The 18118-nt window shown below is 39.4% G+C and overlaps 1 protein-coding gene across 1 annotated transcript in view; it reads left to right on the top strand.

The window, feature by feature from the left end:
* Positions 1 to 18118, top strand: part of LOC142537113 (protein ILITYHIA) — a 66896-nt gene that overhangs the window by 15339 nt on the left and 33439 nt on the right. Inside the window, exons 16-22 of the mRNA XM_075642686.1 lie at positions 10018 to 10143; positions 10222 to 10342; positions 10433 to 10602; positions 10915 to 11217; positions 11287 to 11403; positions 11486 to 11587; positions 11670 to 11819. Coding sequence (XP_075498801.1) covers positions 10018 to 10143; positions 10222 to 10342; positions 10433 to 10602; positions 10915 to 11217; positions 11287 to 11403; positions 11486 to 11587; positions 11670 to 11819 — 1089 coding nt within the window. The remainder of the gene's footprint in view (positions 1 to 10017; positions 10144 to 10221; positions 10343 to 10432; positions 10603 to 10914; positions 11218 to 11286; positions 11404 to 11485; positions 11588 to 11669; positions 11820 to 18118) is intronic.

Raw genomic sequence — 18118 nt, forward strand, 5'->3', positions numbered from 1 at the left:
CGATAATATACAGATTCCCAATATATTCACAAAACCATTGTCGTGCTACATGAGCAGATAGCTATTATGTATTAAATTTGGGCCTCAAAGAAAAACAATAATTGAGTTCTTATAAAGCACAAGTGTGATGGGAGTTTGTGAGGTTCAAAGCATGACTGGTTCCAAACACTATCCTATGATACTTTTTTTTTTACAAGAAACATTATTTTATTAATAATAACTTGAGACAAGGTACATCAGTGGACTAGTGATCCACTGTCATGAAGAAGTACATGATATGAAATTATCTCAATGATACACATATTCCCAATCTCTCATCAAATCTAAAATCAAAACATTCTTAAAATCATGATGAACTCCAATCCACATTGCAATGTTGATCTTTATTTTTTCCCAGCATTTTTCCAAAGTTTCTTCTTTGTCTTCAAAAATTCTTCGATTTCTTTCCAACCACACCGCCCAGCATACGCAATGCACCACCGATTGCCATAAGATTCTTCCCCTGTTACCAGTAAGCTGTCCCAGATCCATATAGAATAAATCCCATGTTGACTTAGGAACGACCCATACCAATCGAAGCTCTTGCAAAGCTCTAGCCCACAATCTGTTTATGAATGAACAGTGGATGAACATATGATCCTGGGTCTCTGTTTTATTTCTGCACAGCACACACCAGTTTGGGCACAAAACAATTGAAGGACATCTTTTTTGCATCATCTCCGAGGTTGGTAGCTTACCCAGAGTCGCTGTCCAAGAAAATATCTGGATTTTTTTTGGGGTGGGAACTTTCCAAATAACATCAAAAAGGGGATAACATGGAAAGCGAGTATCTGGAAAAAAGGAATCATAGAAGGATCTGACAGAGAAACTACCTGAAGAATCCCCACACCACTCTAGATAGTCATCCACCCCTTCAACTAACCTAAAGGAATCTAAAACCCCTAATAACTCAGATAATTGAGAAATCTCCTCCTCTCTCGCAGCTCTTCTAAAATGGAAATCCCATGAATGGGTCGATGTAACATTATCAAACTGGACGAAATGAACTATTGGTAAATTTTGAAAAGTTGATAGCTGAAACAAGGCTGGAAAAATATCTTTAAAAGAAGAATTCCCCACCCAAATATCCTCCCAAAATCTGACCTTGTTACCACCTCTCACCCTAACTGACACTCTCAGCTTAAAAGTCGGGTATAATCGGGAAATACACTTCCAAGGGCATCTGAACGTTTCGTTTATTGCCAACCCCGCATCCCATCCATTTTCTTGCAACCCATATTTACTGACAATAATTCTTTTCCACAATGTTCCTCATTCGTCAAAAAATCTCCACCACCACTTTCCCAGCAATGCCTTGTTTCGCAATATAATATTCCCAATACCCAGACCCCTTTTTTCTTTCGGTTTACATACTTGGTTCCCCGCGACCCAGTGGCTATGAACATCTCCGTCCGCTCCATCCCATAAAAAATTCCTCGAAATCTGTTCCATTGAATCTGCTATCCCTTTAGGAATCCTGAATAAAGACATGCAATAGATCGGCATTGAATTCAACACCGACGAAATCAGTGTTAGTCTTCCACCTCTTGACAAGAAAGCTTTCTTCCAACTTGCCAACTTTTTTGACATCCTAGCCACAACGGGAGCCCAAAAAGATGCTTGTAACGGATTGCCACCCAAAGGCACGCCCAAGTACTTAATAGGCCACATCTCCTTACCACATCCCACTTGTTGTGCTAACATTTCAACTTCACCTTGATCACGGTGAATACCCAACAAAGCACTTTTTTCCCAATTGATTTTTAATCCAGACATATGACAAAACGCTCTCACCACTTGCACGAGGAACCTAACGTGATCTTCGTTCTGCACAAAGAATAGTGTGTCATCAGCAAATTGAATGTGAGAAATCTTTTTTTTTGATAGGAAACGATAATTTATTAATATTAGAGTAAATAGGAGTACATCAGTGGACTAGTAGTTCACTGTCTTAATGTCGCACAACATAATAAAACTAAATTAGCAATACACATATTCCCAATGTCTCATCACATCAAAAAAAGAGACATTCATGAAGTCTTTATGATTTCCGATCCACATTGCAATGTTGATCTTGATTTTTTCCTAGCAAGTCTCTGTATTTGCCTCAATATCTCGAAAATTCTTCGGTTTCTCTCCAACCAGACCGTCCAACAAATGCAATGAACCACGGCTTGCCAAAAAATTCTTCCTCTATTACCAATTGGCTGTCCCAAATCCATATTGAATAGCTCTTTTGTTGACTTTGGTGTAACCCAAACCAATCGAAGCTCTTGCAACGCTCTAGCCCACAGAGATATCGAAAATGGACAATGGATGAGCATATGATCTTGAGTCTCTATTTCATTTCTGCACAGAGCACAAATTGGGACACAAAGTAATACCAGGACATCTTTGTTGAATCATCTCCGAGGTCGGTAGCTTACCCATAGTGGCTGTCCAAGAGAAAAACTGTATCTTGTTTGGGACTGGAACTTTCCAAATAGCACGGAATAATTGGAATGGTGGAAAAAGATCATCAGGGAAAAAAGACTCATAGAATGAACTGACTGAGAAAATACCCGAAGAATCCCCGCTCCACTTAATAAAATCATCTACCCCTTCAACTAACCTAACCGAATCTAAAACTACTAATAACTCTGTCAACTGACCAATCTCGTCATCTCTCACCGCCCTTCTGAAATGAAAATCCCAGGAATGGTTGCACGTGACTCTATCAATATGGACAAAATATGATATAGGCAGATTGTGAAGTGAAGATAAATGAAACAAAGCTGGAAAATAATCTTTGAACGAAGAGTCCCCCAACCATCTATCCTCCCAAAATCTAACCTTATTCTCTCCTCTCACAACAATAGAAACTCTCTGTTTAAAAGTCGGGTATATACGGGAAATAAACTTCCATGGGCATCTAAACGCCAACCCCGCATCCCACCGATTTTCTTGAAACCCATACTTACTAACAATTATCTTCTTCCATAATGTCCCCTCTTCTTGGAAAAATCTCCACCACCACTTCCCAAGCAAGGCGTTATTTCTGAAAAAGATTTTCCCAACTCCCAATCCCCCTTTATCCTTCGGTTTGCAAACGTTATCCCATGAGGCCAAATGAATGTGTCCATCTCCATCCGTTCCGTCCCATAAGAAATTCCTTGAGATCTTGTCCATTGAATCCGCTATATTTTTGGGGACCTTGACTAAAGACATATAATATATCGGGATGGAATTCAAAACCGATAATATCAATGTTAATCTTCCCCCTCTAGACAAGAATGATTTCTTCCAGGTAGCCAATTTTTTCGACATTTTAGCAACGGGCGCCCAAAACGATGATTTTAACGGATTGCCTCCCAACGGTACTCCCAAGTATATAATAGGCCAATTCTCCTTACCACATCCCAACTGTAGTGCTAACCTTTCAACATCTCCTTCACGGTTAATTCCCAACAAAGCACTCTTTTCCCAATTGATTTTTAATCCAAACATATCACAAAAAGAACTCACCACTTGTACCATGAATCTTATGTGAGCTTCGGTCTGCCCGAAGAAGAGCGTGTCATCCGCAAATTGAATGTGAGATATCTCGATCTTGTCTTTACCGACCTCTAACCCCCTTATGTGATTCATTTCCTTAGCTTTGTCGATCAAGCTTGCCAACACATCCACGACCAAATTGAAGAGAAAAGGAGACAATGGATATCCTTGGCGGAGACCTTTGAAAGACCTAATTTTTCCTCTCGGCCTCCCATTAATCAAAACAGAAAATGATACATTCGACACACATCCTTTCATCCATGATCTCCATCTTCTTCCAAACCCCTTTTTCATTAAAACATAGTCCAAGAAGTCCCAGCTCACATTATCCTATGCCTTTTCAAAATCGACCTTCAATACCCATCCTTTTTTTTTCTTTCTCCTCCCTTCCTCAAGCAATTCATTCGCTATAAGTCCGCAATCGAGAATTTGTCTTCCCTCAACAAATGCATTTTGAGAAATTGAGATTGTATCCGCTATCACATTTTTCATCCGTTCTGTTAATACTTTTGCTATTATCTTATACAAACTTGTAATTAGACTTATCGGTCTGAAATCCTGCACTTTATACGAGTCGACTTTCTTTTTAATCAAGCATATATATGTCTCATTAGTTGCTCCATTTATGATACCCCTGGGAAAGAACTCATCGAATACCATCATAAGATCTCTTTTGACTATATCCCAACACTCTTGGAAAAAATCCAACGTAAATCCATCAGCCCCGGGACTTTTGCCTCCATCGCATTTGAATACTGCTTCTTTGATCTCGTCTTCAGTAAATTTTTTTTCTAATTGCCGACTCAGCTCCTCTTCGATAGGACTCCATTCCACTCCTTCAATACCCCAACATCTTGCCGCCGGCATACTATACAATCCCTTGAAGAACTCTAAAATTATTGAGACAATTTCGTCCCCACATGTTGTAATTGAACCATCGTTTCTTTCCAATCTGTCAATGGTAGCTTTGCTCTTACAATGGTTTAGGAGCGAGTGAAAAAATTTTGTGTTTTGATCCCCCTCTTTAATCCATTTGACCTTGCTTTTTTGGTAATAAATTTGATTCTTCCGCCTTATCAACTCCTCTAACATCAATTTTGCTTCTTTCTCTCGTTCGATACTTCCTCCGAACCCCTCCCCTCACCCTCCAGTTTGTCAAGTCCGCTGATTTTATTTGATAAATCTGCTGTTTTCATTTCCAATCTGCCATACACCTCTTCATTCCATCTTTTCATGTCCCCTTTAATTGTCTTGAGTTTCTGCATGAAATTATATCCTGCACATCCTTGTGAGTTCGAATTGTTCCACCACATTTGTGTCAAATTTTTAAAACTTCTATCCCTTAGCCACACATTCTCAAACCTGAAAGTTGTTGGTCCCCACTTACTTTTTGTCAAATCAAGCACCAAAGGGAAATGATCCGAAGTGATTCTTGGTAGGATTGATTGTCTGTAACATGGGTAAATTTCGGTCCATCCCACCGTGAACATGAATCTATCCAATCTGCAACAAATGGGTGAACTCCTAAGATTTGACCACGTGAATTTTCCATTCAATAAAGGTGGATCGCAAAACTCCAGTTCTTGTATCAAACTATCAAAGCAGGACATACTCGATGTCTGTGAGCTACTATTAATTTTCTCTCGTAATGCCCTTACTACATTGAAATCTCCCCCCAAGCACCATCTATCTCCACAAATAACCCTCAACCCTGCAAGCTCATCCCAGAAGTTTGTTCTTATTCTCGGTTGGCACGGCCCATATACCGCTGTAAACCACCAATCGTGGTGAGCATCCTTTTGAATATGAATTGAAACCGAGAAGTCTCCAATCAAATTGTCCTTTACAGAAATGACCCTTGGATCCCACATAATCAGAATCCCCCCTGACCTACCCAGTGCAGGTAAAGTAACCCACTCTACAAACCTCGACTTCCATAGACTTGCAATAAATCTCCTATCCACCACTTCTCTTTTGATTTCCTGAAATATTATTAATTCTGGTTTTTCTTTGGCAAGCACGGCACGTATCAATCCCCTACGAGTGGCTGAACCACTCCCCCTAATATTCCATGACAGCACTTTCATCGATACACTCCAGCATCCCCTGCATTCTCTCTACAACTGCCTTCTTGACTCTCCAACCTCCTACCAGTCTCATGTGGCTCTTTAAATTCCACCGTTTCTATACCCATCAATTTTAAGCACTCATTCTGAACTGCCTTGTTAAGTTCCTGCTTCCCCATACCCACAACATTTCTCTTCTTCAACCAATCCCTCAAGAGACCCTATGTAGTTGTTTCCCGATATACCCAACTTTTGACCCGATGAAGTAATTCCCCGCCCACCCTTAACCTCTACCCCTTCCCCCGACCCAACCATCAATTCTAAAACAGGAATAGAATGGAAAGAAGACTGATGAGAATAAGAATTGTTGGGTAAATTGCAAACCTTACTCGGAGATTCTTCAAAAAATTCGCCCAGGTCGTCGAACTCCATTGAATGCCTTGTCAATTTATCTGAATAATCAGAGATATGACTGTCCGCATCACTGAAATCACCGCCTTCATCTGAAGCATCCTCCGTCACTCCATGTTTTAATAGTTCCTCCCAGTTTCCATCCTCCCCATGTATGATATCTTTGTCGACCTCGATGATTGATATCTTTGAAGCTTCTCCCTTTCGCAATATTGATGAATCTTGATGTGACTTAACTTTTTTCCTGCAATATACATGGTCAAACTTCCTTTCATTAGGCCAATACTCCTTCTCTAAAGCTTGATGTCCTTTCTTTTGTGTTTCAAGAATGCTTGTAGATTCAATCTTCCCCTTGTGGAATTCATTCTCATCTTTGGGCTTTAACTTTTTGAGGATCTTGATATGCTTCCCTCGGTACCATGGTTCTGATACGCAGCTTCGTCCACCAGAGTTATCAACCCTATCCGTGATCTTATTTCCGTCGTTTTCTTTAGTTTTGCACATCTTCGCCAAATCACATTTCTGAATATGCGTGACAGATGCTTCTTGGATTGTTGCCGGGTGAATTGTGGTGTCATCCGACTGTCTTCTTTGGATGTCATTAATGTTCTGCATTTGAATCATTTCTTTTGACTCTTTTCACTCTAACCCATCCTGCCACAACTCTAGCTCCATCACCCACCACTTGTGCATAAGATCTTTTCTCGTACACATCGTACGCTGATATTTTGACCGAGTCTACAATAATGCGAATGATCAACGGTCCTCTTATAGTTTGGATCTGTAGATTTCTGTTGATGAACCCTACTTCAATTCCCACTACTTTTATTTTTGCTGCCGACAAGTCTTTAAGTAGGATAGTGTCTTGACTGATACTCAACACCTCCACATTGGTCACCAATATTTTTGAAGAGCTCTGTGGACCATAAATCCCAAGGTATCCCCAGTAAGCGGACCCAACTGTTGCAGCATTCAAAAACCTCATCTTCGCTATTGCTTTGCTAACTCCACCTTTCAAAAGACAAGGTAACTTTATTTTCCAGAAAGCACTTCTTCAATCGCAAGTAGAAGGATGCGTCATCTTCGTTATGTGGCCACCAAACTGCTTTGTTGGCTTGGAATGGAAACACTTCAATCTTTCTCTGAACTGCCTTCCCAAGTGTATTACTCACCAGCTCCCACGATATGTTGACACAATCCCTTGTGATGATAATAGCTTTACTCCATTCCTTAGACATGCAATCTGGTAATTGTTCCAAAGCTGCAACTTCTGAACATCCCGAGTCAATGTCATTCGACCTAAAATTCCCACGCTGCTGTGATTGTTCCATATGCTTCCTAGTATCTCTGAAACGCGAGACGTTATCCCTTCGGTTTATCTTGAGTTTGGACAAATTGTTTACCATCCATTTCCAACCCCAATTTAGTCTTCCACTAGGTATGATGATGCGCTGTGTCTTATCCCTCCAAACTAGCTTAGATAGTTCTAGATAGCTTCCTCGATCATTCACGATTTTCTGCATGGTAACCACTGCTTCTCCACCTCTGAATCTATTGAACATAGGGCATGATTGTGGTTTGTTAATGTAGTCCCACAATTTGACATAATCCAGTAAAAACTTTCGAAATCCAGTCCCAAAACGTAGCTCTCATTCCTAGTCCTCTCAGTCACCAAAACCGTATTACCCCTCCTACCCCGGCTAATTAGGAATAATTTTTGTTCAATTTTGATCTCACAGCTCGATTTGAAATGATTCCTGCCCATCCCTCTATACATCTCGAATGTCTCATAGATGTTATCCTTTCGTCTAAGAGATTTTGATGGTCTTCGGGATACTAAATGAAGCGAAAATGATTGTTAACAATGTTTGAAATTCTGAGATACGATGTTCAGACGACAAGGTTGAAGGTCATTGGTTAACGATTTGAATAAATGATAAAAACGATTGGTCGATTATCAGCTGAGGAGAAACATGATTTATCAAAAGAACAAGTTCGAAATGAACTCAGCACTAAAAAACGAGTTACGAGAGCATTTTTTTTTAAAATGAAGCTTAGGCCGGCGCCGGAGGCTGAGCTAAAAGACGATCGATGAGACTCAATAATTGAAGGAGTAGCTTGGATAGATGAAAGACCCCGTAACTCTAGATCTGGAATAGGGCAGGACCATTTTTTAAAAATTTCTCTCACTAGAGGAAAGACCCAAAAGGTACGAATGTGATAAATCTCTATCTTGTTTCTTCCCACCTCGATCCCCCTAATGAGATTCATTTCCTTAGCTTTATTAATCAATCTCCCCAACACATCCACTACCAAATTGAACAAGAAACGAGACAATGGGTCTCCTTGTCTAAGACCTTTAAACGCCTTGAATTTACCTCTCGGTCTCCCATTAATCATGACGGAGAAAGAAACATTCGATACACAACCTTTAATCCAAGATCTCCATCTTCTTCCGAACCCCTTATTCATCAGAACAAAATCCAGAAAATCCCAACTGACATTGTCATAAGCCTTTTTGAAATCCACCTTCAAAATCCATCCCCTCGTTTTCTTTCTTCTCCCCTCTTCGATCAGTTCATTCGCTATGAGGCCACAATCTAGGATTTGTCTACCTTCAACAAAAGCATTCTGAGATTCAGATATGGTATGTGCTATCACTGTCTTAATTCTCGCTGTTAGGACTTTCGCTATGATCTTATTTAAACTTGTTGTCAGGCTTATCGGTCTAAAGTCCTTCACTTTATTCGAGTCCTCTTTCTTTCGTATCAAACAAATATATGTTTCATTTGTCGCACCATTTATGATCCCACTTTGAAAGAACTCATCAAAAACCTTCATTAGATCTCTTTTGACTATATCCCAACAATCTTGAAAAAAAGCCAAAGTAAATCCATCTGCCCCCGGACTCTTCCCTCCATCACATTGAAAGACTGCTTTCTTAACCTCCTCTTCCGTGAATTGCTTTTCTAACTCCCGACTTAAATCATCTTCAATGGGGCACCACTCCACTCCTTCAATACCCCAACATCTCGTGTCTGTCAAGCTGTACAAGTCCTTAAAGAACCTTAAAATAATGGAGACAATTTCATCCTCATCTGTTGTTATACCTCTTTGTCAAGCGTTCAATACGAGGAGAATGATTTGTCCTTATTATCTATGTCGAAGACATTGTTCTTATAGGGGACATAGAAGAAATGGACATGCTTAAGAACCGTCGTGGAAAAATTCGAGAACAAAGATCTGGGAACACTTGAGTTCTTTTTGGGAATGGAAGTGGCTTGAACAAAAGATGTCATACCAGTCTCTCAACAGTAATATGTCCTTGATTTTCTAAGAGAAACAGGAATGCTTTGATGCAAGTCTGTGGACACGCCATGGATCCAAACATCAAACTAGGATATGGGAAGAATAACATTCCAGTTGACAAAAGGTGATATTAGGCTCGTGGGAAACTCGTGAATCTCTCAGACATCATACATGACGATTTGTTTTTTAACAAGTGTATCAAACCCCATTTCAAGGGGCTGTGGTCAAGCAAAATACAGAGCTACGACTCATCAAATTTTCGAGGGAATGTGTCTTTAGAGACTCTTGGAACTAAGAACTCAAGACGAAGAGTCTTCACTCATGTATTGTGACAATCAAGCTAAGCACTGTCAAAAATCTAGTTCATCACGACACAACAAACGCATGGATCTGGTTGCTAAGTTATCAGAGAGAAAATAAAAAACTTGGTAATTTGGTTAGCAACTATAAAATAGGATAAAATTCATTTAAATGTAGATTAGCATATAGTAGGTGATGGAGTGCAATGACATAGGAAGATCCTCACAGCCTCCCCCACTTAGTGGGAGAAAGGCTTGTTGGTACCAACTCTTCTGTCAACATTTTGCAAAATGTGTTTTCTTGTTGATGATGTTTGGTGACCAAACTTCTGTTTGCTAATGTTCTCATACCATATCAGATCTTTTGTACACCTGAGGGAATGCTTTCAAGTGAACGAGGTGTTTATGTTGCGGAGTCTGTTGTCTCCAAGAATGTGAGACAGGCAAAAGGTCGTTTCCGAATATATGATAATGATGACAGCATGGTAATAGCTTGTGAAGTTGCAAATTAAAATATTCTTGATGTTTACACTTGAGGTTCTAACAATTAGGTGATATTTCAGGACCAAACAAACACTAATCAAATTGGTGTCAGCTCAAATCATTCTACAAGACGGGGCACCCAGAATAAAGAGGTTTCTGGTGCTGGGAAAAAGGATTTGGCAAAATCGATCAGGAAACCTGGCAAGTCCTTTCTTCGCTTTTGCTTATTGTGCCAATTTAGTCATATTTTCTCTTGAAGTATATCTTTTTCTCGTCTTTTAATTTTTCCAGAGAAGACTAAAACTGCAAAAGAAGAAGCTCGTGAAGTGCAGCTCAGGGAAGAGGGACAAATCCGTGAAAAGGTCGTTGCTGTGCAACAGCATATTTCTTTGATGCTGAAAGCTTTGGAAGAAATGGCCCTAGCTAATCCCATTTTTATGCACAGTCAACTTCCTTGTGCGGTTAGTTTCCTTTGATGATTCAAGTTGTCTGCTAGATCCTCATACTTGAGCTAGAATTAACTTAACAGACAGCTTGTTCCAAGATATGCTGTTCAGTAAAATATCTGTTTGTGATTTAATTTAGCAGTGTTCAAGATTATAGTAAGGATTTTTGAAGAAGTGAGATTGTAAGATGACAGGGCATATATTTTGGTCGAAACTTCTATTATTTTTGCTTATTATAATAATGCATTCCCCAAGTCTTGCAGCTCATGAGAATGGGTTGCTATTGCATAATGAGGTTGTATCAATTTAAATTTCATAAATTTTCAGGTTAAGTTTGTCAATCCTTTGCTGCGTTCACCAATTGTTGGTGGAGCTGCCTTTGAGTCCTTGATGAAACTTTCAAAATGCACTGTTGATCCTCTTTGCAATTGGGCTCTAGAGATTGCAACTGCATTACGACTAATTGCCATAGAAGAAATTAACATCTTGTGGGAGTTACTTCCACCTGTTGGCGAAGGAGGGGAGAATGGAGCACCGTATTTAAGTCTTTTTGATCGCCTAGTCAATGGTTTATCCATTTCTTGCAAATCTGGACCCCTTCCAGTGGACTCCTTTGCATTTATTTTTCCGGTACTTGTCTATTACTTCTTTATTATCTTTTGTTATATCACACAATTAATCACTAATCAATTTTTTTAGGTAATTGAAAGGATACTCTTCTGTCCCAAGAAGACAGCTCTTCACGATGATGTCCTCAAGATACTTTTCTTGCACATGGATCCAATTTTACCTCTACCTAGGATTCGAATGCTTTCGGTTGGGACCACTTTTATCTAAGCACGCTGCATTTTGGCAAGTGAATTTCTAGTTATTTATGTTCTTATGCTGTATTCTTCAGGTGTTGTACCATGTTCTAGGTGTTGCCCATGCTTACCAAACATCCATTGGGCCAGCATTGAATGAATTGTGTCTTGGTTTGCAACCAGATGAAGTGGCACCAGTATGACCTTATTTTTTGTACACTTTGAAAGACCGTCACTTTTGCCTCCATGCTAATTCTATTTTTGTATATTTTTTGACAGGCTCTATACGGTATTTATGCGAAAGATATTCATGTAAAAATGGCTTGCTTAAATGCTGTCAGGTGCATTCCTTCTGTTTCCAATTGTTCAATACCTCAGAATGTGGAGATTGCAACCAGCATTTGGCTTGCTTTGCATGATACAGAAAAGGTATGATATTTACTGGATTTTCTCTTTCCCATTGTACAAAGTGCCATTTTTTCTTCGTTTTATATTATTTGAGTGCGATCTGATGTTTTAAAAGTCACAAGCTTTGAGCTTGACTTATGCTCGAACTACCTTCAAGATTGAGTTCCGCTCATTACACTCAAACCCGAATTCCATTATTTTGAACTATGTCAACGGCAGTTTGAATCATTAAAACTGAAAAAAGAGCTGTAATTTATGTGATGTACATCTTTGGGTATATTATCTAGCCCCAAATTACAAAATGGAGAAGATAAACACTGAAGATGCAAGAATATTGAGTTCTCTCTTGTGCGACAAGCATACACAAAAAAATTTGGCACAACAATAACATGAAGTAAAAAAAATCTCGTGCCAGATATGCAACAAAAAATTCGTACAAAATATGTGAATATGTTAAAGACGATGATGGGTTTTGGGGAAGAAACACATCCAATATTTGAAAGATGTAGATTAGATTTAGAGTGTAAAAAGGAGTTGAGATTTAAAAGGGTGAAGACGGAGGTTGTAAGTGACAAAAGATGTGGAATAGAGCATACATGCACGCAAACATGATTCTATATTTTCCTCATATATATATATATATATTATACTTTAAGATATTAAAATATATTGAAACAAATGATTGGGTTGCAAACTAAAATTCAATTAAATATTTCAAATTCGGTTCACGGTCAGCTTGAAGTTCATAAGTTTGAGTTTGAATCAAGATTTGCATTCTCAATCAAGACATACTTGAGGACGAATACTGCCATTTTTTGTGTTCAATTACTTTTTATTATAATTGTATTTTGTTATGGTTCTGATGCATCTTTTGGAATGTTGGTTATGTTTGTAGTGTTTTTTAGTAGTTCGGGAAAATGGTTTTGGAGAATTTGTTTTTGGATACTATAGTGGAAAATGTGATTTATATTTGATTTTTTTTATCAAAATAGACAGCAGATATATTGTGAAAGAACTTGGTGAGTGATGTTATATCATATTTATATTTATTAGATATTTGAATGATATATAATGTATTTTAATATTTAAAGAATTATTTATATTGATTGAATTAGAATATAATAAATAACTTAATATTTTTGGGAATTGATGGGATGTTCAATGAAAAGTGATGATTATGTTGAAAGATATATAAATAAGATAATATTTTTGGAAATTGTATTGAAGAGTGTATTATAATGTTGCCAAACATTGCCATTGATTTTTGAGTTAATTGTTTAGAGGAGTTTTTTTTTTTAATGAAATTACTTCCATTAAATAACATAAAAAGATAGTGTGTGTAAAACTACACTGAGCATCCCCAGGAGAAAAGTTACTATGTGTTCGAAACCCTGCACGCTACTACAAATCATCAATAACTGAAATCGCAATGAGAATACAACAAAAGCATAAAATTTTAATATTCTTAACTATGGCTTCAACATCCGGCTTCTCACTCTCAAACACAACACGATTCCTTGCATTCCAAACAGTGTAAACTGTAGCTGCAAGAGCAACACTCCTCATCTTATTAAGGACTGAATTACCTCGGTAGACGCCTCTAAAAGCTTTAAGCACAGCAGTTGAAGATCCCATGGACTTCCTCATCCCAAGCCACTTCCGAATTCCATCCCAGATACGTGTCGAGACACTGCACCTGAAGAATAGATGATCAAAAGATTCAGCATTCACATTACAAAGTGCACAAGATGTATCAGTGATATGTCCAAGTCTATCCCGAGTAAGGAACTTGTTATGAGCAAATAACCAAAGGGCAACTCGATGTTTTGGGAGGATGAAAGATTTCGCCAAGAGAGGCTTCCAAGGCCATCTTCCCACTGAATTAGCAAAGAACTGATATGCATGACGAAGCCCTGTTCTACCATTAAACCAACCATCTAAGCACGTGGCTGCTGCATGCACTAACCCCAAAGCACTCACCAACCTGTCCCTTGTACACGAAATCTGCTGAACCAACGGTGAGTCTTCCTCTCTCCATGTCCACTGACAAACGTTACCAAAACTGCTCTACGTGTGATTCACCCATCTAATCCACACGCTGTCTTTCTTCATATGAATTTTCCATAACGTTTTGCAGATCAATGCCTCCTTCCATGCTTTAATATTTTTTAGCCATCGGACGACAAAGTTGTGTCCAAGCAATTGGAGGATGCTTGCTTGGCCACACAAACTTCTTGCATATAGCATGAATAACATGTAAGATGTTAGTCGGGATAGGTAGAATAGATAGCCAAAAACATTCCACTCCCTGAATCACTGATCGAATGAGTTCAAGTTTCCCTGCATACGACAAAGAATGATGTGGCCATGTCTTTATCTTGTTCCCCACAACATCTACAAGTAGGCTATAATCCGATGACCGCAGCTTCCTCGAAGCTAATGGTATCCCAAGGTAACGAAAAGGGAGCTCACCCTGGCAAAATCGAGTTATTTGCAAAATATTCTGTTGGACATATGGTTCAATGCTGGCCATGTAAATGTTCGATTTCAGTATGTTAACTCGCAACCCTGCCATATCCCCAAACTCATTCAAGCAGTTCATAACCATGGAAACACTTTGTACATCACCTCGAGAAAGCAAGAGTAGTTGTTAGAAGAGTTGTTTGATTCATCAGATTCTGATAGTAGTGACTATTACAATTTTAACTCTGAAGCTTCCGTGACAGCTGAAGAAGAAATAGAAACACTGACCGGAATGTTCTCACCTCTGAAAGTAACAAACAATACCTCAGGCTCACGAACACAAGAAAATACGACATCTTCTGTGGGACAGGTATTTAATGGTATTCATTCATCCATTCTAAATCATTCTTTCTCTTTAAATGCTACTTGGCCATCGTCTTTTTCAGTCTTGGGTTTGTCTAGTGGTCTAGTAGGGTGTGGGTTACAAAGGGTTGATGAAAAGCTAGGTAATGTGAGAGATACACCGACAGGGGAAGTAGGAGATAAAAAGATTGGTGAGACAAGAAAGGTGGTTGAAATTGGAACAGAAGACGGAAGTGGAAGAGGACACAAGCGGTCAATTGGTTCCTTACAGAGAGAGATGTATAGATGACACAGTGGTATAAATTACGAGAGAGGCTCAACTTCAAAGGGTGCCACTGTGTTCTCATGAAAATTTGCTCATGGAATATAAGAGGTGGAGGGGGAGCGAGAAGGAGACAATTGGTTAGGAAAATAATTTGTAACGAAAAACCAGAAATTGTTGTCCTTGTTGAAACAAAACTCGAAAAGGTGGACAGAAAATTTGTTGCTAGCGTTTGGAAATCAAGATTTGTCGATTGGGTTTGTCTGCCATCAGTTGGAAGATCTGGGGGGATTCTTGTGATGTGGGATCCAAGAGTGGTATTAGTCAAGAATAATTTGATTGGGGAATTCTCGGTTTCAATTCAAATCAGCTGGAATGAAGACATAACTTGGTGGTTCACAGCCATTTACGGACCGGTTAGGCCGAGAGTGAGAGAACTATTCTGGGACGAATTGGCTGGACTGAAATCGATTTGTGGGGATAATTGGTGTCTAGGAGGGGATTTTAATGTTGTGAGGAATGCGGGGGAAAAACTGAATAGCCTTTCTTTAACCACAAGCATGTCATGCTTTGATGCTTTGATAGAAGAGTTGCAGCTCATAGATCCACCACTGCTGAATGCCAAGTTCACATGGTTAAATTTTAGAACGACACCGATTTGTTGTCGCTTGGACAGATTCCTATTCTCGGGGGGGGTGGACGAATTTATTCCCCAATTTCAGACAAACAGTGTTACCAAGAATCACTTCGGACCACAGCCCTATTCTGATTGATACAGCCAAGTTCACATGGGGTCCAGCTCCTTTCAGATTCGAGAATGCTTGGTTATCACATCGAAAATTCAAAGAGCTAGTGAGGACATGGTGGTCAAAGGGAGGAATTCAAGGGTGGGAATGATACAAATTTATGCAAAAACTGAAAGTCATCAAAACTGAGGCATCAAAATGGAATAGAGAAGTGTTTGGTGATGTGGGTGTCAGAATCCAAGAGCTAAGCAACAAGATTAAGCAGTTGGATGCGATTGAGGCAGAAGGAAGATGGTCGGAAGCACTAAACATTGAAAGAAAGGAAGCAAGGACCGAGTTGGAAAATATGTCATTTACAAATTTCCAAATTCAAAGCCAAAAAGCAAAAATTAAATGGATCAAAGAGGGGGATCACAACTCAAAATTTTTTCACTCGTTACTGACTGACTAACTGGAAGAACAGAGCCCTGATAGACAAAGTGGAATTGGACAATGGTACTGTGGTTACTGAGGAAAAATAAATTATACATGAGATCCTAAAATTTTACGGGCAAATGTTTAAGAAATCAGCCGGGGAAGGGGGGAGTTTTGATGACAATCCAGCCCTTTACAGAGAGGAGATGCTGATGAGCTGGAATCAATTTTCAAGGAAGAAGAGATTAAAAAGGCAGTGTTTGATTGCGATGGTACAAAAGCTCCGGGACCGGATGGATTCACAATGGCTTTCTTTCAAAAAAACTGGGATACAGTGAGGATGGATTTATTAAAGGTGTTTGCTGAATTTTTTGAAGATGGGATTGTCAATGGAATTACAAATGAGACTTACATATGCCTTATTCCAAAGAAAAAAGATGCGAGACTTATTAAAGACTTCAGGCCAATCAGTTTGATTACGAGTCTATATAAAATTATGGCTAAAGTCTTGATGAATAGGTTGAAGAGGGTCGTGTCAAACACCATTGCGGAGAATCATTGTGCTTTTATTAAAGGAAGACAAATACTTGACTGTTGCCTTATTGCAAATGAAGTTGTGGAAGAATATCGACGAAAGAAAAAACAAGGATGGGTACTAAAATTTGATTTGGGAAAGGCGTATGACAACGTAGACTGGCGATTTTTAGATTTCGTGTTGGAAAAAAAGGGATTCGGTGAGAGATGGAGGAGGTGGATCAAGTGATGTGTTTCTAATGTATCTTTCTCAATCTTTATTAACGGAAAGCCACAAGGAAAGCTAAAAGGGGAGAGAGGTCTCAGACAGGGGGATCCATTATCACCGTTCTTATTCAACTTAGTCGTCGATGGGTTGGGAAGAATGATGGAAAAGGCAAGGACAGATTATGAGGTCGGGGGACTCGAAATAGGGAAAGAAAAAATTGAAATGACGCATTTACAATTTGCGGATGATATTCTTTTCTTTGCGAAATCAAAAAGCGATGTGATGGCGATATTGAACATTATAAAACTGTTCGGCAATTTCTCTGGGTTGAAAATAAATTTGGGCAAAAGTGTTGTGCTTGGATTGAATTGCTTGGAAGAGGAAGTGGAAGAGTTGGCAGAACGTGTTGGGTGCAAAAAAGATAGCTGGCCTATTAAATATCTTGGGCTACCGCTGGGAGGTAATCCAACTAAGAAGGAGTTCTGGGAACCCGTCCTCTCGAAGATGTCAAAGAAATTAGCGACTTGGAAAAAAGCTTTTCTATCGAGAGGAGGCCGTCTAACTTTGATAAAGGCCGTGCTAAGTGCGATGCCGTCCTATTTCATGTCCCTTTTCAATGTGCCGGTAAATGTTGCCAGTAAAATGGAAAAAATTATGAGAGATTTTTTGTTGGATGGTGGTGACGGGGAAAAGCATTGTCATGTCGTCGGATGGAAACATGTGTGTAAACCAAAGGAAAAAGGAGGGTTGGGATTGGGGAATGTTACTCTCAGGAATAAGGCTCTTCTTGGCAAATGGTGGTGGAGAAGTTCAGTGGAAACGGGGTCTTTGTGGAAAAAAATTATTCAGAGTTTATATGGCATACAGGAAAAAAAGTGGGACTTGGGGTTGGCGGAGAAGGCGACATTTAGAAGTCCTTGGAAGTGTATTTCTCGGTCTTACCTGGCTTTTCATCAACTTATCAGGGGAGTGCCTAAACAGGGGAATATCATTCGGTTCTGGGAGGATGTCTGGGAGGGAGATACGTCATTTAAATTGAGATTTCCATCTTTGTTCGAGTATTAGAGAGGGTCAGACTAGAGAGGGGTACTGAGGATGTTAGAGTTTGGAGGGGGGACCCTTCAGGTTTGTTCTCTGTTAGATCTTTTTATTGCTCCTTCTTCCCTATTTCCACCTTTCCGTTGTTCGATTTCTTTAATACCATTTGGAAAGTTCCTGTCCCACACAAGATTAAGATTTTCTCGTGGATCGTCGCCTTGGGGAAGTTGCCTACGTGTGATTCAGTGCAAAGAAGGTGGAAGACTTGTGTTTTAAGACCGCAGTGGTGTTG

The sequence above is a fragment of the Primulina tabacum genome, chromosome 1 (genome assembly GCF_025594145.1).
Source record: "Primulina tabacum isolate GXHZ01 chromosome 1, ASM2559414v2, whole genome shotgun sequence".
Classification (NCBI taxonomy): domain Eukaryota; kingdom Viridiplantae; phylum Streptophyta; class Magnoliopsida; order Lamiales; family Gesneriaceae; genus Primulina; species Primulina tabacum.